Source organism: Macrobrachium rosenbergii, chromosome 8 (assembly GCF_040412425.1).
Source record: "Macrobrachium rosenbergii isolate ZJJX-2024 chromosome 8, ASM4041242v1, whole genome shotgun sequence".
NCBI lineage: Eukaryota > Metazoa > Arthropoda > Malacostraca > Decapoda > Palaemonidae > Macrobrachium > Macrobrachium rosenbergii.
In genome coordinates, this window is record NC_089748.1 from 45,468,558 (window position 1) to 45,485,811 (window position 17,254).

General features: G+C 36.2%; 1 protein-coding gene across 4 annotated transcripts; it reads right to left on the minus strand.

Annotated features, from left to right (window-relative positions):
• Nucleotides 1-3,053: 3,053 nt before the first annotated feature.
• LOC136840779 (poly [ADP-ribose] polymerase 2-like) lies at nucleotides 3,054-17,118 on the minus strand. Of its 4 annotated transcripts, none has more exons than XM_067107658.1 (10): nucleotides 16,979-17,118; nucleotides 14,568-15,203; nucleotides 11,437-11,555; nucleotides 10,775-10,947; nucleotides 8,619-8,772; nucleotides 6,986-7,224; nucleotides 5,784-6,000; nucleotides 5,298-5,522; nucleotides 4,847-5,070; nucleotides 3,054-4,152 (listed from the first exon to the last, which is right to left on the minus strand). In XM_067107658.1, exons 1-10 carry the CDS (start codon nucleotides 16,992-16,994, stop codon nucleotides 3,999-4,001), a joined length of 2,157 nt encoding a protein of 718 aa, XP_066963759.1. In that variant the 5' UTR covers nucleotides 16,995-17,118; the 3' UTR covers nucleotides 3,054-3,998. The 4 variants fall into 4 exon arrangements, with proteins under 4 accessions (XP_066963759.1, XP_066963758.1, XP_066963757.1 ...); XM_067107657.1 differs by having other exon boundaries at nucleotides 11,437-11,558; XM_067107656.1 differs by having other exon boundaries at nucleotides 14,469-15,203.
• Nucleotides 17,119-17,254: the final 136 nt, after the last annotated feature.

The following is a 17,254-nucleotide window of genomic DNA, read 5'->3' on the forward strand; positions in this document are numbered from 1 at the left end:
GCTGTTACTCAATTTTCTATTTCATTCATGTACAATTTGAAAGTTGGTTTGTGTCTTTTGATGGATGGGTATAATTATAATTCCTTTTTAAGGGCAATGCAGTATTATTTAAATGTGTAATTTACTTACACATTGGGTAAGAAAAGGGGAAACTTATAGTATCTACTTTGTAACCTAGGCTGACGCTGATTAATTGATTTATGAAATTTAGACTGCCAGCACAGGCACTACAGCAGTTTCGACCACTCAGCGCCTATGAAAGTTGTGTGTGATCCTATACCTTCTGCTGTCATGAAGACTCGATGAACATATCACTGATAGACCGGTATTAACTAATTACTTTTCTACCCTCCTATGAACTCTGCTTATTTAAAAATGGTTGCTAAGAATTTTTGCATCGTACATGAAATGACCTTTATAAATTTCAGTTAAGCAAATTACCAATCAATTTGCATATTTTCTGCAGTAAATTAATGAAGAGACCACTCATCTGGTGTCATGCATGGGGTACATATAGAATAAAAAAAAAGTGAACAGTGACAGGAAAGACGAGGAAGGATGAGTGAAGAATTGAATTGAATTAAATATAGAATTTAGGCCAAAAGCCAAGCACTGGGACTTATGAGGTCATTCAGCGCTGAAATGGAAATTGACAGTAAAAGGTTTGAAAGGTGTAACAGAAGGAAAACCTCACAGTTGCACTATGAATCAGTTTGTTAGGAGAGGGTGGAGAGTAAGATGGAAGAAAGAGAATATGAAAGGAGGTACGGTAAAAGGAATGAAAGAGGTTGCAGCAAGGGGCCGAAGGCATGCTGCAAAGAACCTTAAGTAATGCCTACAGTGCACCACATGAGGTGCACTGACGGGACTAAACCCCTACGGGGAGGATGAGTGAAGAAGAAAAGTAACAGGAAGTGATAAAGTGGCTCAAGCATATACTCAAGAAAACAGGGGAATTAAATATGGCTTCCCAACTTCACAAGGGAAATGAATGGCATCTGGTATGACGGAGGAAAATCACAGCATTCAAACTGAACTCTCTCACCAGTGCCTACATCTGACATCCATGGAGACTGCTGAATGGGGTAGAAAAGGCCACTAAAGGATGATGGAAGTCTAGTGCTGAAACAACAAAGGAAGAGCAAAAACAATTTAAAAGTTGTTTACATAAAGAATTTTACTTACTGCAAGATCAGAAAAAGATATAATGGATATAACTGGGGTTTACTGCCCAAGAACCTATCCAGAGCAAAACTCCGTAGTGACTTTCCAAAATTACTGTAATTATCCTGCCTCAGGTGCTCAACCGACTTGTTTTTTTCTTCAAGGGCAGAAAATCAGCCCAGAGGTATAACTCATATGTAACTACACACTCAGGACCTTACCTGCAGATTAATCTCTCCTGCTTCAATTTTAGTGTTAATAATCCCACGCTAGGAATATTAGTAAGGAATCTACTCTTATATACCACTTCTCTAAGTTGGGGATCAGTTTTTGAGAATACTTTCAATTTCTAGGAGACAACACAGCAGTATGATTTACATAGGTGATTTACCTGCTAGACTACAGTGAACAGTTAGCGATGGAGTCAAAGACTCAAGAGGCCGCTCAAAGCCAGGTTGGGTCACCAGTAAACTCTTATAAAATACAATATAAAATCCCTAACCCTTACTTCTACATAAAAGAATCTGATTACAAGATGCAACGTGACACTTTTCTAAAACCTGGCTACTTCTGTTATTTCAAAAGAAAACTGGAGGCCTGTTGACAGTCAGACATCTATTTTTGTGATAGCAATGTTTAAAATATGCTAGACATGTCATATAGAAAAGGTATTTCTAATTCTACCTGCTAGCTAATAGGTAATGTTATTAACAGCTACTATATATACAGTAAATGGAAATCTATTTGCAACTTGACAGTGAGGTTGAGGAAATTTTTATGAACTGATGCTGATGTTGTGTGGTTTTCAATATAGTATTGCACATCTCCATGAAGTATCACAAGCTTTATGAATGTCAAAAAATATGGCAACTTTCACTTATCTGCTCAAATCCTCTTCAAATATGAACTTCCAAATGACAATGGATCAAGCATGGATCTATCTTTCTGTGATCCATACTAAACTGGAGTGATCAAATTGTTTAAGTACCATGTTAGTCTGGAGTTTGCCATTCTTCTCTTCACTTTGAATAGACTTGTTAATGATCTTTAATTTGACGGATTGCAATTGGCACGATGGGTGTGTGCCACCATTTCTTGGGCAACAATTATTTTGTCCTCAACTGTTATAAGACTGAAGCACCTTTTAGCCATGGGCTAGACATTTGATCATTTTCCAAACTGTCTTGCCCAGGAGCTAGGCTGTTAAAAGAGGAAAGGAAAACTTTTATTCTACAACAGACCGTAATTATATTCAGTATACAGATCATCTGCTTTCTATTTTGTATATGTTCTTGGAAAAATGCACTGGATTTTAAGCCATTAGTAAAGATAACATTAAAGGGAATGTTTTCAACATGAGCCATAACAATTGAATGGGCTTCCACCTTCATTACTTAAAACCATCAACTTACAAAAATCTACTTCAGGCAAATTCCATCGGGGAGTTATTGGTATCTTGAAAGGAAGGACTTCATTACTAGTCAAATGAAAATTCCTGAATAGCTATTTGACCCTAAACCCACAAGTCTGAGGAGAGTTGTAAGTGATGTTCCTCATATCTAAAATGTTATTCATTATTAGCAGTTTTAAATGCAAAAGTGTTTGATAGTCTTTGCAGCTATATCAGTACTTGACATTGGACTGGTGCTGAAGACCTGGAGAATGCTCTCCAGTATCAACCAGGAGACTGGGAACTGACGATAATTTAATACCCCCCTGTAGCTAGTCTAATACCAAGATGGTGCACTGCATCCAAACTTTTCAACTACCTTGGGGCAGCTGACAAGTGTATCTTAAGCCCATAAAAAAAAAACCTGATAAAACAATGGGAAAGGCACTTCACTAGCCCCAGTGGGAAGTTTTCACCAACCACTTAAATGAAATTCTAGTAAAATACACATCTTTAATGAATCCTCTCAGTGCATTTTACATTTAGATTCATTAGTCTGATTGTAAAGCATCATCATCATCAACAACCAAATCTTCCATTACTTAATTCTGAAGCATGAAAATCACTAAAATATCACTACACAAAAAATGAATAACATTCAGAAGAATAGCTACAGGAAAGGACAAGTTATGACCAGCTGCAGACGACCAAAGCCACCTGCAAAATTTATAGTCGACTGTTAACATTCCAAAGCAATTTTTATGTCAAAGTTGGGAGCGTAAGCCTCCAAAACAATCATTTTGGTAGGTATTAATTCAGCTTTCAGTTTTTCATACCTTAAGAACCTATAAATCAGAAACTTGTGCAGTTTTTATACAGTATTTGGTCAGGAAATGCATATACAAAACTTCTTTGTTTTATTCTACTACAAATACTATAACCTACAGCAGCCATAACACATGTAAAAACCCATTACTTTTATCAAGCTTTAGAACATGAAAAAACATACATAATGAATGGAATGTTGAGTAATTTGTTATTTAATGTAGTATTCATAAAAGAAAATCAAGACATACAGTATATCCAAAGTTTTCTTACACAGTGAAATCAGCAGGATGTCAATTATTACTCATTCCATCACCAGTTTGATTATCTACTTGAACACACCATCAACAGTGCAATTATCAACTTGAACACACTTTACACGCTGTTTTCAAAGTCTGAGTGGACGGCATGAACAAAACTATGTGAAATTCAACTGATATGAGTATTATAATTGACACAATACTAAAATGTTATACAAGAGAGTTTGGCTGCAATGCAAACTAATCTTTTGCATGATTCTTTGGTAGAATATGCAAACTAATCTTTTGCATGATTTTTTGGTAGAATATGTAATCACAAATTACCTTAAGTAGCCAACCCCCTACACAAATAACAACTTTTATCTGAAATTGAACTTAATCTTCAGTAGGAACCTTGTACGGACTTGTGATGGATTGTAAACTATGTACTCATTGTACAGCAATGTGTAACCTTTTGGATTGTTAACACCTGTCTGCACTCCTGGGCCCATGGGAACCACTGTCCCGTCCGATCTGAAATAACAGTAAGAGGATAAATTATGTGCACATACAAAATAAAACATAATAAATCCAACAAGTCGTTTTCTTAATAAGATTTGAAACTATACTATAAGACAAGCTCTTTTCTGTCACATTAATATATCAGTTTACATTAGCCCATCTGCAGTTCAGCAGTTCCCTCTGATACTCCTTAAATGTCAGTTACAACTTGATTCATCTATCTGTTAACTCATACTTACATGAAAAGGCACTACTGCTTACAGTGTGCTTAGCATAATAAGCTACTGAAATTCTTTGCAAAACCCCTTTGGTCCCAGTCATAGAAATGTCTTTAACTTTTCATCAGTTTCCATTTGCCCTATTTCTGCCTACCCGCATTTATACATTCTGAACCTCATCTTGCCCCAATTCTCAACTCATGCAAAAACACAATCCTTTAGCCCAGCCCCATAAGGCGAGAAATGTGTTTCAGAGGTCTTGTTATGAAGAAGTACACCAAAATGAGCATTTGAAAAAAAAAAAAGGCCTTAAATCTCTTGCTAACTCTGGTTTTTTTCCCTTATACATAAGGCATCCTTTGAGAAACTGTTTAATTCTTATGCAAGCATTCCCAAACAAAAGATATTTGGAACCTACCTACTTAAGAAATTACTACCAAACTTTTCTATCTACCTGCACTTGAAATATTAAAAATTTGCATACTCACAGCTTGGTTAAGTTTTCTGGAATTGGTGCTGTTTTTCCACAGCCTTTTACCGAGTGGAATCCTTTTGGTAACTTGTGGGCATTATAATCAGCGTCAAGAAGATCATTTGTTTTGCCTAGTGAAACTTCCGAAAGGGCAAGAAATCCAGTGTCGTTACGTGGAGTTGCCCAACAATAATTTGCACTCTTGCTTGACATATCAGCAAAATAGATGCCTTTTCCAAACTGAAAATTTAACGGGAATCACAGTGAGACAACGATAAATCAGGACTACTGTACTTCTGGCATACTGAGAGAAAAAAGTAACTTGCCTATGATTCATCACAAAAATTTTTCAAAAAATAAATTTCAAAGCACTGATTTCTAACACTGAAGTCAGTGTGATAAATAGCTTATGCTAGTCCCAAGATATTCAATGACATGGTGAATTTCTAGATGTAATGGCAGCTTACCATATACCCAGTGGATGGAGCCTCTGGTGGGGCTATTCTTAAACCCTGACTCAAGATACCAGCCCAGTTGGAAAGCCTTGATCCATGGTACAATAGCATACAATTCCCAACATCTTTGAATCTTTCATATTCCATTTCTTTTCGGATAACAAACGCTTCCAGGAGTTCCATCTTGAAGTTGCTGTGAGTTTTTGCATGGGTACTTTGTAAATATTTTTCCAGTACCTTTAAATGAAAGAACAAGAAATGACATGACAAAATTAACATACTTCAAGTCTTCATACAGACATAAACTGTTTACTAAAATATAGGAAAAATACAAGGTCAATTTTTCAAATTCCGTAAATGATTACAAAATTCTAGGATATACTTCAGCCTTCAATAGCACATACATAAAAAATAATGATGCGTACTTAAGTAGATTATTATTAATACAGTACTAGAAGTTAGTCAAGAGAATGAGATGAATGAAATTTGAAAACGTACCTTATAATCATCAGCATCTTTACTGAGAAGACTAATGCTACACTGAAGACTGTTGTACTGCTGATCAACTGGATGTACACTGACGTCAATCGGCTGATCCAAGACGCTGAGTGCTGCCTGAATATCTCCTAGTGCTTCCAGTAAAGCTACCTTCTCCTGTATTTCAGCTTTTGTTTTAATCAGTGGTGGAACTTTCATCCCAAAGTAGTGGGGAATTCTAAAATGTAATGAAATCTCTCATTACTGACTAATATCTCTATATGTAGCAATGAACTATTGGAATATAGTATGATTAAATCAAGATAATAACGACTTAAGAATGGATAAAAAGCAAATCTATAACAGTAAGAAACTGGGAGGAATTGATATTTCAAAGAGATTTACAGTAAAAATCTTATTCAAAAGGAACAACATACAAAGATAGTAGTACAGTAAAGTAATACCTCACACTACCATTTTAATTCATTACAAGACATGCAACTGAAGTCAAAAAGTGGCTTAGGTCGAACGAGCCACTTAAAAAATTACCTAGACACCATATAAACCCCTATAGGCACCCCCACAATGTTGCTACTATAAGTACCCTGTACAGTAAGTTGTTAGACAGTTAAACATTTTGCTGTCTTTTAATATAGTACATTTATGCATAATAATCATGACTGTAAAGAAAAATGTTCATATTTTTTTTAATACTGAATGTCATGTAAATACAATGCCAACTAAACAGGATATGCTAACAATGTAGTTTGCTAATCGATGCATAGGCAACTTTGATTGTTCCTATTATTATTCATGAAAACTGTCTTAAGAGATGAAAACAATAAAACTTGCAACAATGTAAGGTGAGGTACGGCTGTGCAGGGGTTACACCTTTACAGGCTACAAGTTTGTTTCAATATTTTTACAAAGAAATTTGTGATCTATGATTTGTGTGATGTTTATTTAAAAAATGTAGCTCATTACAATATTTTAATGACAAATAAACAAAGTGCAAAAATGTTATGCATTTAAGCCTTCTACCGCTTTTATTTTTCTTTACAGTTTTGGCTTTCGAGAATTCTTTGCAGGTTCGTGTAGATGGCTAAAAAATTAATTGTTAGCCTGCAAATAAGCAGTGCTGTGAATCTGAAGGCCACACACTGGGAGGGCTAACTACATTTCTGCAGAAAAGAGGTAAATCACGAGTGCTGAGAACAACTTACCTAGTATAGAAGGCATTGCATGCATGAACTAGTTCCATACTTGTGTACTTTCCCTTCATAATGATATCATCAATATTTTTCAAAGCTAAATAGCCAGCTTTAATCTGCTCTGTGGTTAACTTTCCAAGAGGGGCCTTTTTAGCATCATACTTCATTTCAACAACTGCCTCCTCCATAACACGGATATCACAGAGTAACTCAATCAGTGCTCGTACACGAATTTCGAGTGTGCACTCAATCTGAAAAGCAAACAAAAGTTTTGTAACTGACAACTTTAAACTAAACAAAAGGATTAAATTGCTCTACAGGCATTTGGTAATTTTCAGTACTAATTTAATTGGGTATCTCTATGCAGTATACATCTGGTATTATAGCACTATGAAAAGTGTTATTTCATTTCCACTTGTCATGATGATGACTTATGTACACTTCCTTGGGGAACTAAGCAAATAATGCAATTGTTCAGGTGTTGGTGATTTCAGGGTAATAATTGTTACTATAAATACCTAGTAGCAGCCAACAGGGTATGGCATTGATGGTCTAGTGGTAATAAGCCAGGTGTGGTTTACGGAACAGCATGTGTCAGACTGAATTCTCTTGTAAACAATTCCAAAACATAATCAAGCAGCAAGGAATTTCAAGGAGTTTTAATTGTTATGACCTATTCATCACACCACTGGAATGCATTACAATCAATTATCTCGCAGTATAATAGTCCCTAAATACTAACAGGTTAAGATCTTGATAGTATGGTATTCCCTTGATTATCTGCAATGCAGGGATGTTTGAAAAGAGCAAAAATCCCTGTAATATTAACACACAACAATTAAGTTACTATTTGTCCATTAACTTGTTTACAGTGATCTGCCAACATGTGAAGGAATCTTGTGATGAGAATATTTTTTTTTTCACAATACTTTTGTGTATTTACAATTTTACTTAACAACAATTTACTCATTTCATCTAGCACAGATAACCTTCCACTTGGCTTATGATAGTTTGCTAAAAAAAATTACCATAACCCTTTAAGATGCAAGGTAAATTTCTGAAACTTATTTTGGAAAAAAAAAAAAATGTCTTCAGTTCCAGGAAATTTCCCTTGTTGCGAAATTTTCAGCGACTGATTCCAGCTTTCACTGAAGGATCCTCCTACACAAAAGGCAATAGTTTGCATTTCTGAAGGAGCAAATAAAAATTTGAGTTGTATAAAATCCCTGATTTTCATACAAATGTTAACAAATCTAAAAGGTCGTTTGCAGATCACTCCAGTTGTGTTTAAAGTGAGATTACTTTATGGTAGTATCTATTAAAAGTTACCAGTGATAATATCAACAAGTAATAAATTCTTAACTAAAATAAATGAAAGAAAAAATTTAATTTCATAATGCTACTACTTCCACCAACTTCTTCTTAATCTATAAGACAACTTGAGAGATACCAAACAAAATAAAATACAATTACATATAATAAAAAAAAATCTTGGGGCTTCACAACAGTAATGAACACTATCAAAGACACCCAAAAAATTATTCTTATGGATACCTGAAAAAGAGCTGATTTTTTTTAAATTAAAAGGGGACTTACAAGTGTCTAGGACAATATCGTGTCAACGAAACAACCAATTCACACTTACTTTTTTTCTTTCCTCCTTAATCTTATCATTGGCTTTTATTGCAGAATCAGTTTTATCTTCTCTGGAGTAATCCATTTCAAGCAAGTCATATTTACCTGGCTGCTTTTCAAAACAGTCCCTCATATTCCAGTCATTTCGAGTTTTGTCATTGAACCTGTCAATAGGAAACAGTTGTCAAATTGTGATACTGGCATAAAATTCTATGACAGTTAAAATTTTAGCTTATACAAATACGTCCTTGCAATGTACTGATTTTTTTTTTTTTTAATAAGGCTCAGGTGACAGCCATCCCATCCCAACTCCAAAGTCCTCCCTCATAATAACAATCAAAATCACTGTATTGTGTCTCTTGTATGAGTCAGGAGAGATCTTTCAGTATTGTTTCTGTTGTACATGTCAGGCAAGATCTTTCATTTTCTTTTTTCTAAGCCTCTCCAAAACGAAAAATAAAATAGTCAAGTTTACCTAAAACTATCTTTCAATACCCTTTTCTCAAGTACAGTAAGCATACATCAATTCTTCTGCAAGGGAGAACTAACAAAGGGAAATTCTGCTTGATGGAAACTAGTTGTAACTTGTGCCATCAACTGCAACAATTACCAAAACTGAAAACAGATGAAGGTAAATGATGTAAATCAGGGGAATCTCATATTAGTAGATCCCACTACATCAGATTTTGGTAAAACAGAAACTGTCAGGTATCTAGTAAACAAGCCTGGAATAATAAACTATCTATATTGGCATGGCCAGGAAGTCCATGAATGGGTATGGGTTAACAATACACCAGTAACACAATAAGGAAACTGAAGGGCAAGTAGCAGCTAAGGATGAGCTGGACTACTGTAGTAAAAAAACTGCCAAAGAAATATTAAGGATATTTCTCAGAACGTTTCCTTCACCAATAAGGCATAAATTTGCTAAAACATACACATGAAGTAAATTTTCTGTCTAGAAAACAGTAATTCCAAAAGGCACAGAAAGGTTTTCTCAAAAAATAGTATAAGGAAAACCTTCATTAAAAAAAAAAAGGTTTATAACATTTTGAAACGATTACTGCATTAAGATGAAGCATCAAATGAGGAGGGAAAAGATCCGGTTTGGAAACATGATTCACATTTCTTCTCAAGTGTAGTTAATACTGCATCATCACTAATACTTGATATCAAATGTTTACCATCAGTCATCTAAAAATTTACCATAAGCAACCTACAATGTAGATTCAAAAATGGTCACTGTAATAAAAATGTTTTTACTTGTGATATCATGCGTGAGAAGGCAGAGACTTGTTTCACTACATGAAGATGGCTTCTGTTATTAACACCTTGACCTTTCTTTCTATCAAATCCATACCCGAGTTGGAGCATGCGTTATTTTTCTTAAAGATCAATAATAAATTGTACAATCTTTATATCAAAACAATGTGCGAAGTGACGTCACTTGCATACGAAACATACACGATGAGAACTTGCATTAAGTACATGATGGTGGCCTGACTTACAAAGGCGATCTTGAGCATTTTTGGCAACGCTCCAATTGCCAATGCAGGAAGAAAATGCTGACAAGGAAAGGCTTGTTCTTTGAGCATTCTGAATTACCACTTGAAGGAATCTTCATAATTACCTTAGTAAGTAATGTGCCATGGGATATGCCGAACCTTCCTTTCTCCAGTTTTTCTTCATATACAGTACCCAGCTTCGACTGGTATAATTCCTGCTGCAATATATGCTCAGAAGGCCTAATTAAGGACAAAAAGACTGGTGGTCTTGGCCACATGACTGAGGGGACAAGAGCAAAATTAGCTAGAGGAAGTACAATTGAGATCAAGTCAATGGATGCAGGGTGCTTGAAGGCACTGACCATTCGACTTCAAACTGCTCCAAGTTCCACTAAAACGTACTTCCAAAAACCACAATAACATCTGACTGCTCAAAGTCACATGGTAGCATCTCAGAACATTTTTTAAGCATAAAAAAGTTAATTACACATAAATTTTGTTAGTCTGGACAACCCAAGAGTACATACTAACTCGACAGAAGTGTAGTCACCTATTTTCAAAAGGAACATGCTACACACTGTGGCAGCCCCAAATAAGATCAAACACTAGTAAAGTTAAGAAAGCTGTGATTCGTATGGTACTTCAAAGCGTATCAACTTACTTTTTCATGAATATTTTCTTAGCTTTTTCCAAGTCACCTCCACAAGCCTGTAAACTATTCTGTCCATTTGCCCCAACTCTACCCCACCGCATCCACACAGAATATGCATCTTTACCATCATCCTTCAACAGTTGTATGAGGTAATATTTATTGTTATTAAACTGTATGTTTGTCTGAAAAGAAAAAAAAATATTAAACAAAAAGGAATAAAAATGTAGCAAATTGAACCCTACTATATACACATCTTCAATGATAAAAAAAACTGAATCACTCAAAACCTAAAATGTCCTCAGTATAATGCAAACTAATTAATCTCTTGATAATTTATGATATGCCAAGTATCTGATTTTTTCAAATTGCCATCTTCAGTGTGTAATCACTACTTTTTTATAACCACTTTCAAAATGGGCTGACTAAATATGATTATTTATCTCTGTTTATTTCAAGCTTATGATTTCATGCTTTCAAGTGAATAAATGGTAAATGACTCATCTCCAATTTGGATGCACCCCTTGAACCTACTAGTTCAGACGAATGAGGGATTACTTTACATGTACTACAGTTAAAACAAACAATACTGTTGTTTTTAAAAGTAAAAATCAGTGCAGCTAAACAATTTCTAGTCTTTCAAAAATTTTTTTCACATATATCTGAGAACTAACCTGATTCAGCATGCAATCCCATATGTCACTGTCTTCCTCCAACACATGAGAAGTCGTAGCAATTGGACAAAGGGCATCAACAGGTGCACGACCTTTGAGAACTACTGTTCGTTCTACACCTGCTTAAATACAAAAACGTAACGTAAACAAAAACTAAATATTGGGTTGACTAAAAGCAAAGCACTGCTAAAATTAATCACGTACTTAGTGATCTATACAAAAACCAAGAGAACTGCAAGGGTGCCATTCTTAGTCTGAATTGTATAAAATGCTCATGAAGTAGGTATTAAAAAAGTTTTGCTCAACTGAGGTTGAACTTTGAAGCGCACATATTTATAGGGTCAATACTAAAAAGTAATTTAATAATTATAAAAACTTAAAATTAAAAAAAAATCATATGTAGCCCATTCAGAGTATTAGCATATAAAGCAGATAAATTCTTTGCCCCCCATTTTACAAATTTAAGCACTGTGAATGACAGACATGACATCATAATTTAATTTAGAGTTACTCAGGAGTTGCCAGTTATCATTTCACAGGAAAATATCATTAACTAAGCACATTTTAAAGTAAGGGCATTGTCATTCACACACTCCAAGCTTCTATCTATAAAAAATGTAGATTTTTAATAACTGAATAGCATCATAATATCTCAAAGTAGTCTAACTACTTGAGAAAGAATGCAATTGCACATTATCTCCTGGCAAAAGCCATCAAACTTAAACCAATAAAATAAACTGTCTCCTGAGTTATACTGCTTCATAAACCTTGTAAAGAAAAAGTAACAATTAAAAATGGCATTAATTGCATGTGTATAATAAAAAGATTCAAGTCTTTGACTTCTCATCCATTCTCCTCATCTTCTTCCCACATAACTGTCCAATCTCAGTTCTTCCTTGTCCTAATCTTCATTCCTCACTTAAAGATCGAATCTTCTGGCATTCCTCGCTTCAGACTGAATCTTCTGGGCAAGCCCTATGAGTCTAATTCAGTGACCTGATTACAGTACTATGGAATACTGTAATAGGTAAATGATAAAAGTCGATAAATTACCAAAATTCTTGGGATACTTTGCAGAAATGCATTGTTTAAATATGCCCTTCAGAACTGGAGAGTTCATATCCTGTTTAACTGAGAACATGGCTCTAGTATCTATGGGTAAGGGAAGACCCGCCAATTAAATCAATAGCCTGAATGATACAAATTTTAATATAGCTCTATCAACTAAAATAAACTGGGTAAGACAATGAAGCTATGCTTTGGCCTTAATGGGTAATCCCCATCCTGGTAAATCTCAATGTTGGATAACTAGGAAATCTTTTCAAAGAAATAGAGATAAAATATGACAAAAAAAAAAGTGTTCATATAGTCATGGCAGAAATTAAATGAACTTAGAGGTCACACAAAACTACACACTCTGCTACTGCAGAAGAGAACACTTGAGGGCAATGACCATGATTCAGCGAATTACATCAAGGACACGCATACCCTATGGACAAAGACAAAACACAGCAAAGACAGAAAATAACTTGGTGAACATGCTAAACCAGATGCTGCTGCAAGCACAATCGCGCCAAGTGCAAGTAACTCCATCTATGAAAGCGTAGGTTCGTATTTGCGTCGGAACAATCTTAATTGATATTACAATGAGGCCTTATTGTGCCCACATGCCCCTTAACCCAAGAGAATACAGCAATTCCTCCTGCTACTTCGTCTTACCAGGATGCCTCAGAGTAGTTGGCAAAGCAGGAACACGAGAAGTAGGAACAGAGAAAGGGTTGGTGTTAGCAACATGCAAGACCTTAGCACTGTCCACACACCTGTCCCAGAAGTAAGCAGGTCAATCAACATCCAACCTAAGCTTACCCTCCTAGGACCAAGTAAGGAGGATATAGACAGGTACCATACCACTGGATTAAGACGAGGCAGATCCTCAAAAGTCAGTTAGCAAAAATGGAGGTGTGTTGCTCTGAAAACACACCTGATGCAGTTCTGAGAAAGCATCAATACTGTTCAAGGATGACATAAGTACCAACGTGGTCCGTCACAGCCTGAATACCTAAACTGATCAAACTTCCTTCCAAGAGAATCAAACATTGTTATTCTTACCCCAGTGAAAACCAAGGCCAAAACAAAAGCCAGTCACCAGAGGCCAAGCACTGGGACCTATGAGGTCATTCAGTGCTGATAGGGAAACGAAGAGTATGTTTTCAAGGTGTAACAGGAGGAAAACCTTGCAGTTGCATTATGAAACACTTGTTAGGAAAGGGTGGAAAGTAAGATGGAAGAAAGAATATGAAAAGAGGTAGAATAAACAAAATGAAAGGGGTTGCAGCTAGGGGACAAAGGGACACAGCAAAACCTTATGCCTGCAGTGCACCACAATAGGTGTACTGATGGCACTAACCCCCTGAAAGGGTCACCAATAAGGAGTCAGAAAAGTACGAAAAACCATCTAGCTCTTCAATAATTGCCATGACTAAGCAGTCCAGGAGAGGCACAGATGTTTGAACGGTTGGCTGGCCAAAGATAAAGTGAATGCTGGCAGTCAACATAGTGGTGTGTTCCCCATCCACTTGTTGCTAATTAATTATCTTGTTAGCAATCTTCAATGACCAGACCAGTTTTAACTAAACGTAAACCCACATAAAAGAAAACAGTTTGTATCCTCATAGGAACACTTTTCAATACTGTACCTCTACTGTAAAATCAACTACCACAATACTCAATCACACCAAAATAAAAAGTTCCAACAACTACAAAAAGAATATAGGAAAAAAGGGAAATAATCATACTGCCAAACACTACAATCAAAGGTAGATAGGTATCAACTTGCAGAAATGGTTAAGATGACAGCAGGTCACTTCCAAAACATGATGACTGGGGTATGCAATAGCCTGCTAAGAACTGCATATTTTTAAGTTGTCCTTCAATGCCTTCAACTAAATGAACAGAACCAAATAATACAGCTACAATAGCGTTAACCTAAAATTCTGTAACTAAAACAAAAAAACAAAAAAAAATTACTACACCTGATTTAATTTTTGTATCTCTAGGGACATTACTAGAATCAACGTTTTCTTTTCCTGATTTGCTTTTTGGCTTGCTTTTCCCGCTTTTTTCTCGCCCACCTGCAGGTTTAGTAGGCAGTGAAGCTTCTTCCTCTACGGGCTCCTCCTTGATACTTTTACCCTTCCGTTTTCCTCTCCCTTTAGTCGATTCACTGGACACAGATGGCTCAGCTTTGGATGGTGCACCTTTTGCTTTTGACCCCTTCTTTGCCACAGCATCATTCGTATCAATATCAGCATCTCCTATCCCACTTCCAGAAGCAATACTATTAGTTTCAGCAGTTCCCTTTTTTGTAGGCCTTCCCCTTTTTTTTGGTTCCTCCCCTACAGCAGTGTCGTCTTCTTTTTTTCCTCTTGAAGCCTTTCCCTTCTTAACAAGTGGCTCGTCATCAGAATCAACTTCAGCCTTAACGTTCTTCACATTTTTTCTTCCCCTTTTAATGTTACCTTTGGGAACAGTCTCATCTTTTTGGGTGTCTTTTCCCTTTTTAGCAAGGGGTTCATCATCTGAATCAACCTCCACTTTCACATCTTCCACCTTAACAGTAACATCATTAGCAGAAGAAGCCCCTGTGGCTTTCTTTGAATTAGCAGCATCATTCACCGCTCGCTTCCTTGACCTTCTACCAGTTTCTGGTTCATTTGCAGAGTTTTCTGCTTCAACCTGACTAGCACTTGATGCTGCTGCTGCTGCACCTGCAAAAATTAAAATCTGTTACTGAATTACCAAAAATAAGAAAACACATAGAAGAGGGGCTATGCTAACAGATTTGGTAAATTTATATCATAGCTCGGAGTATTACTGAACTGAGAAATTGTGATAAAATACACCCTGTAGGGAAAGCCATGAGAATTCTATCCATGTGTCTCCTCCTGTATAAAAAAAAAACTAAGCCAAATGTGACGTTCTTGTTATTAAATCTAATGTCTGATTACCCAAATGACAATAATCTACCTCCTAAAAAAAGCTTACAAAAGACATCATACCATACATAGTTTGCTTAAAGCAGTTGTGGAGTCTTCTTATCTCCAAAGGCTTAAGCAAAGAGCAAATTCATTCAAGCTTTCTCCTGATGTGTCCTGAATTTCAGCTGCATCAGTTTTATTTTCTTTTCCCTCATATTTACTTCTCACCTTTTCCTATAACTTGTCTCATTCTGAAGGTTGATTTCCCTTTGGAGCCATCTTGGTTTTATAGTCCGTTGACTCTCTCCATAAAGGTTTTCAGCTGAAGATTTAAAGGAAGAAAAAAACTGTTTGCCTTCTAGCAGTATCTCCCAACCTTAATGCAAATTATGTACTGTGGCAATGCTACAGTGAATTTCTTTACCTTATACTTTTTAGGCTATGAGGCTCTGGATCAAGTTACGATGGCCGAACCAGCGGGCATTCACCTCCAAGCACCCTAGGTTATGTTAGGGAAAGTAACGATTCTGAGTTTTGATAATCTGCTCATTACAGACATGATCTGAGTACCTTTCTGACTACCCATCTTTTAGTTTTTGCATTTCAGACCAACCTTACCTTGCCGTGCAATCATTTTTTGGTATAATTTTACTTTAACTGTTAGGCTATCAAATTTCGTACTTGAAAATATAATTTCCATTATGTTAATGACAAATTTCGGAAGTAATTTGTATTCTTCCTAACATACAACCCTGAGGTAATTCCTACGTAAAGATCGATGGTTTGTATTCGTGTACGAACAAGTGTACTTTGAATGTTTCTGATGTTCGTCTCGTTTGCAAATGACCTAACCGACCAAGCCATTACAGTAAGGGCCTGGTACCCTAGGTTAGATTAGTTTAGGTTGAATGTCATTGGGCCCCATCATTCTGAAAACTACCCACCAATCTTTTATTCACCCCTGCCCCAAACAAACCTCTCATTTGGAGTCACTGTTAATGAGCTATAGGCACGTCTAACCTAACCTAGGGTACCAGGCCCTTACTATAATGGCTAGGCTACAGTAGTGGGGGCTTAGGGAAACAAAATGTAAAAAAGTTTGTAGCAGCAACAATAGTGGTCAGAAAATCATAAAACGGGAAATAAATGGTCAGGTAAATATACTGTTCTCGTATTTGGCGTGGAACAAAGTTATCATAGCGGTACCAAACGTACGGTAACATGGCAACGATTGCCTATTGGGGATTTTGCCTAACATGGCGCAATCGTACAAAAACCCTAATCTAAGGTTATCCTGAACGACTAATTTGGTATTATTAGTTCCCTATTTGACTGCCAGTACCTGATAATAGAGATTCTAAGCTGTGTTCAGTCTCCTTTAATAAGTTTAATGGGGGGAAAAATGGCCGCAATTTTACCGTTACCGAAACATTAACGTCTTTTGTTTATGTTTCAACTTCATCCCCACTGCGACGATACTAAACACGGAGGTCATTCCAATATGTCTTATTATAATAATGATTTAACTGTATCTACTGAAAATATACAGGTGAAATGTCCCCTACCTTTCCTTCTGGCCATCGTTTCAATCACGAATTCGTAGTCGTTCAGTGGACCCGCCAAATTCCTGTTGCTGCAGGTCGAGTGGTAGTAGTTCGGACGCGTTTGTGTCGAAGGTAAACTTCTATGTAACGGCACCTCCTATGCGTAGTCGTTCAAGAAAAAATTAAAGAATTCTCTTTTTTTCTGAAGGCTATAATAGTGTAATTTGACTATTGATATGAACTACGCCTTATAATTAAAGAAAAATCCTAGAATGTGTCTGCATTATTATGTTTATG

Bases quoted from the DNA above. Each gene is read 5' to 3' on its own strand.
- LOC136840779 (XM_067107655.1), bottom strand. The intron at 11,559-14,468 runs GTGTAGTAATTT...TTTGTATTTAAG, and splicing joins AGATACAAAAATTAAATCAG to CAGGTGTAGAACGAACAGTA. The intron at 8,773-10,774 runs GTAAGTTGATAC...TCCTATTGACAG, and splicing joins AAGAAAATATTCATGAAAAA to GTTCAATGACAAAACTCGAA.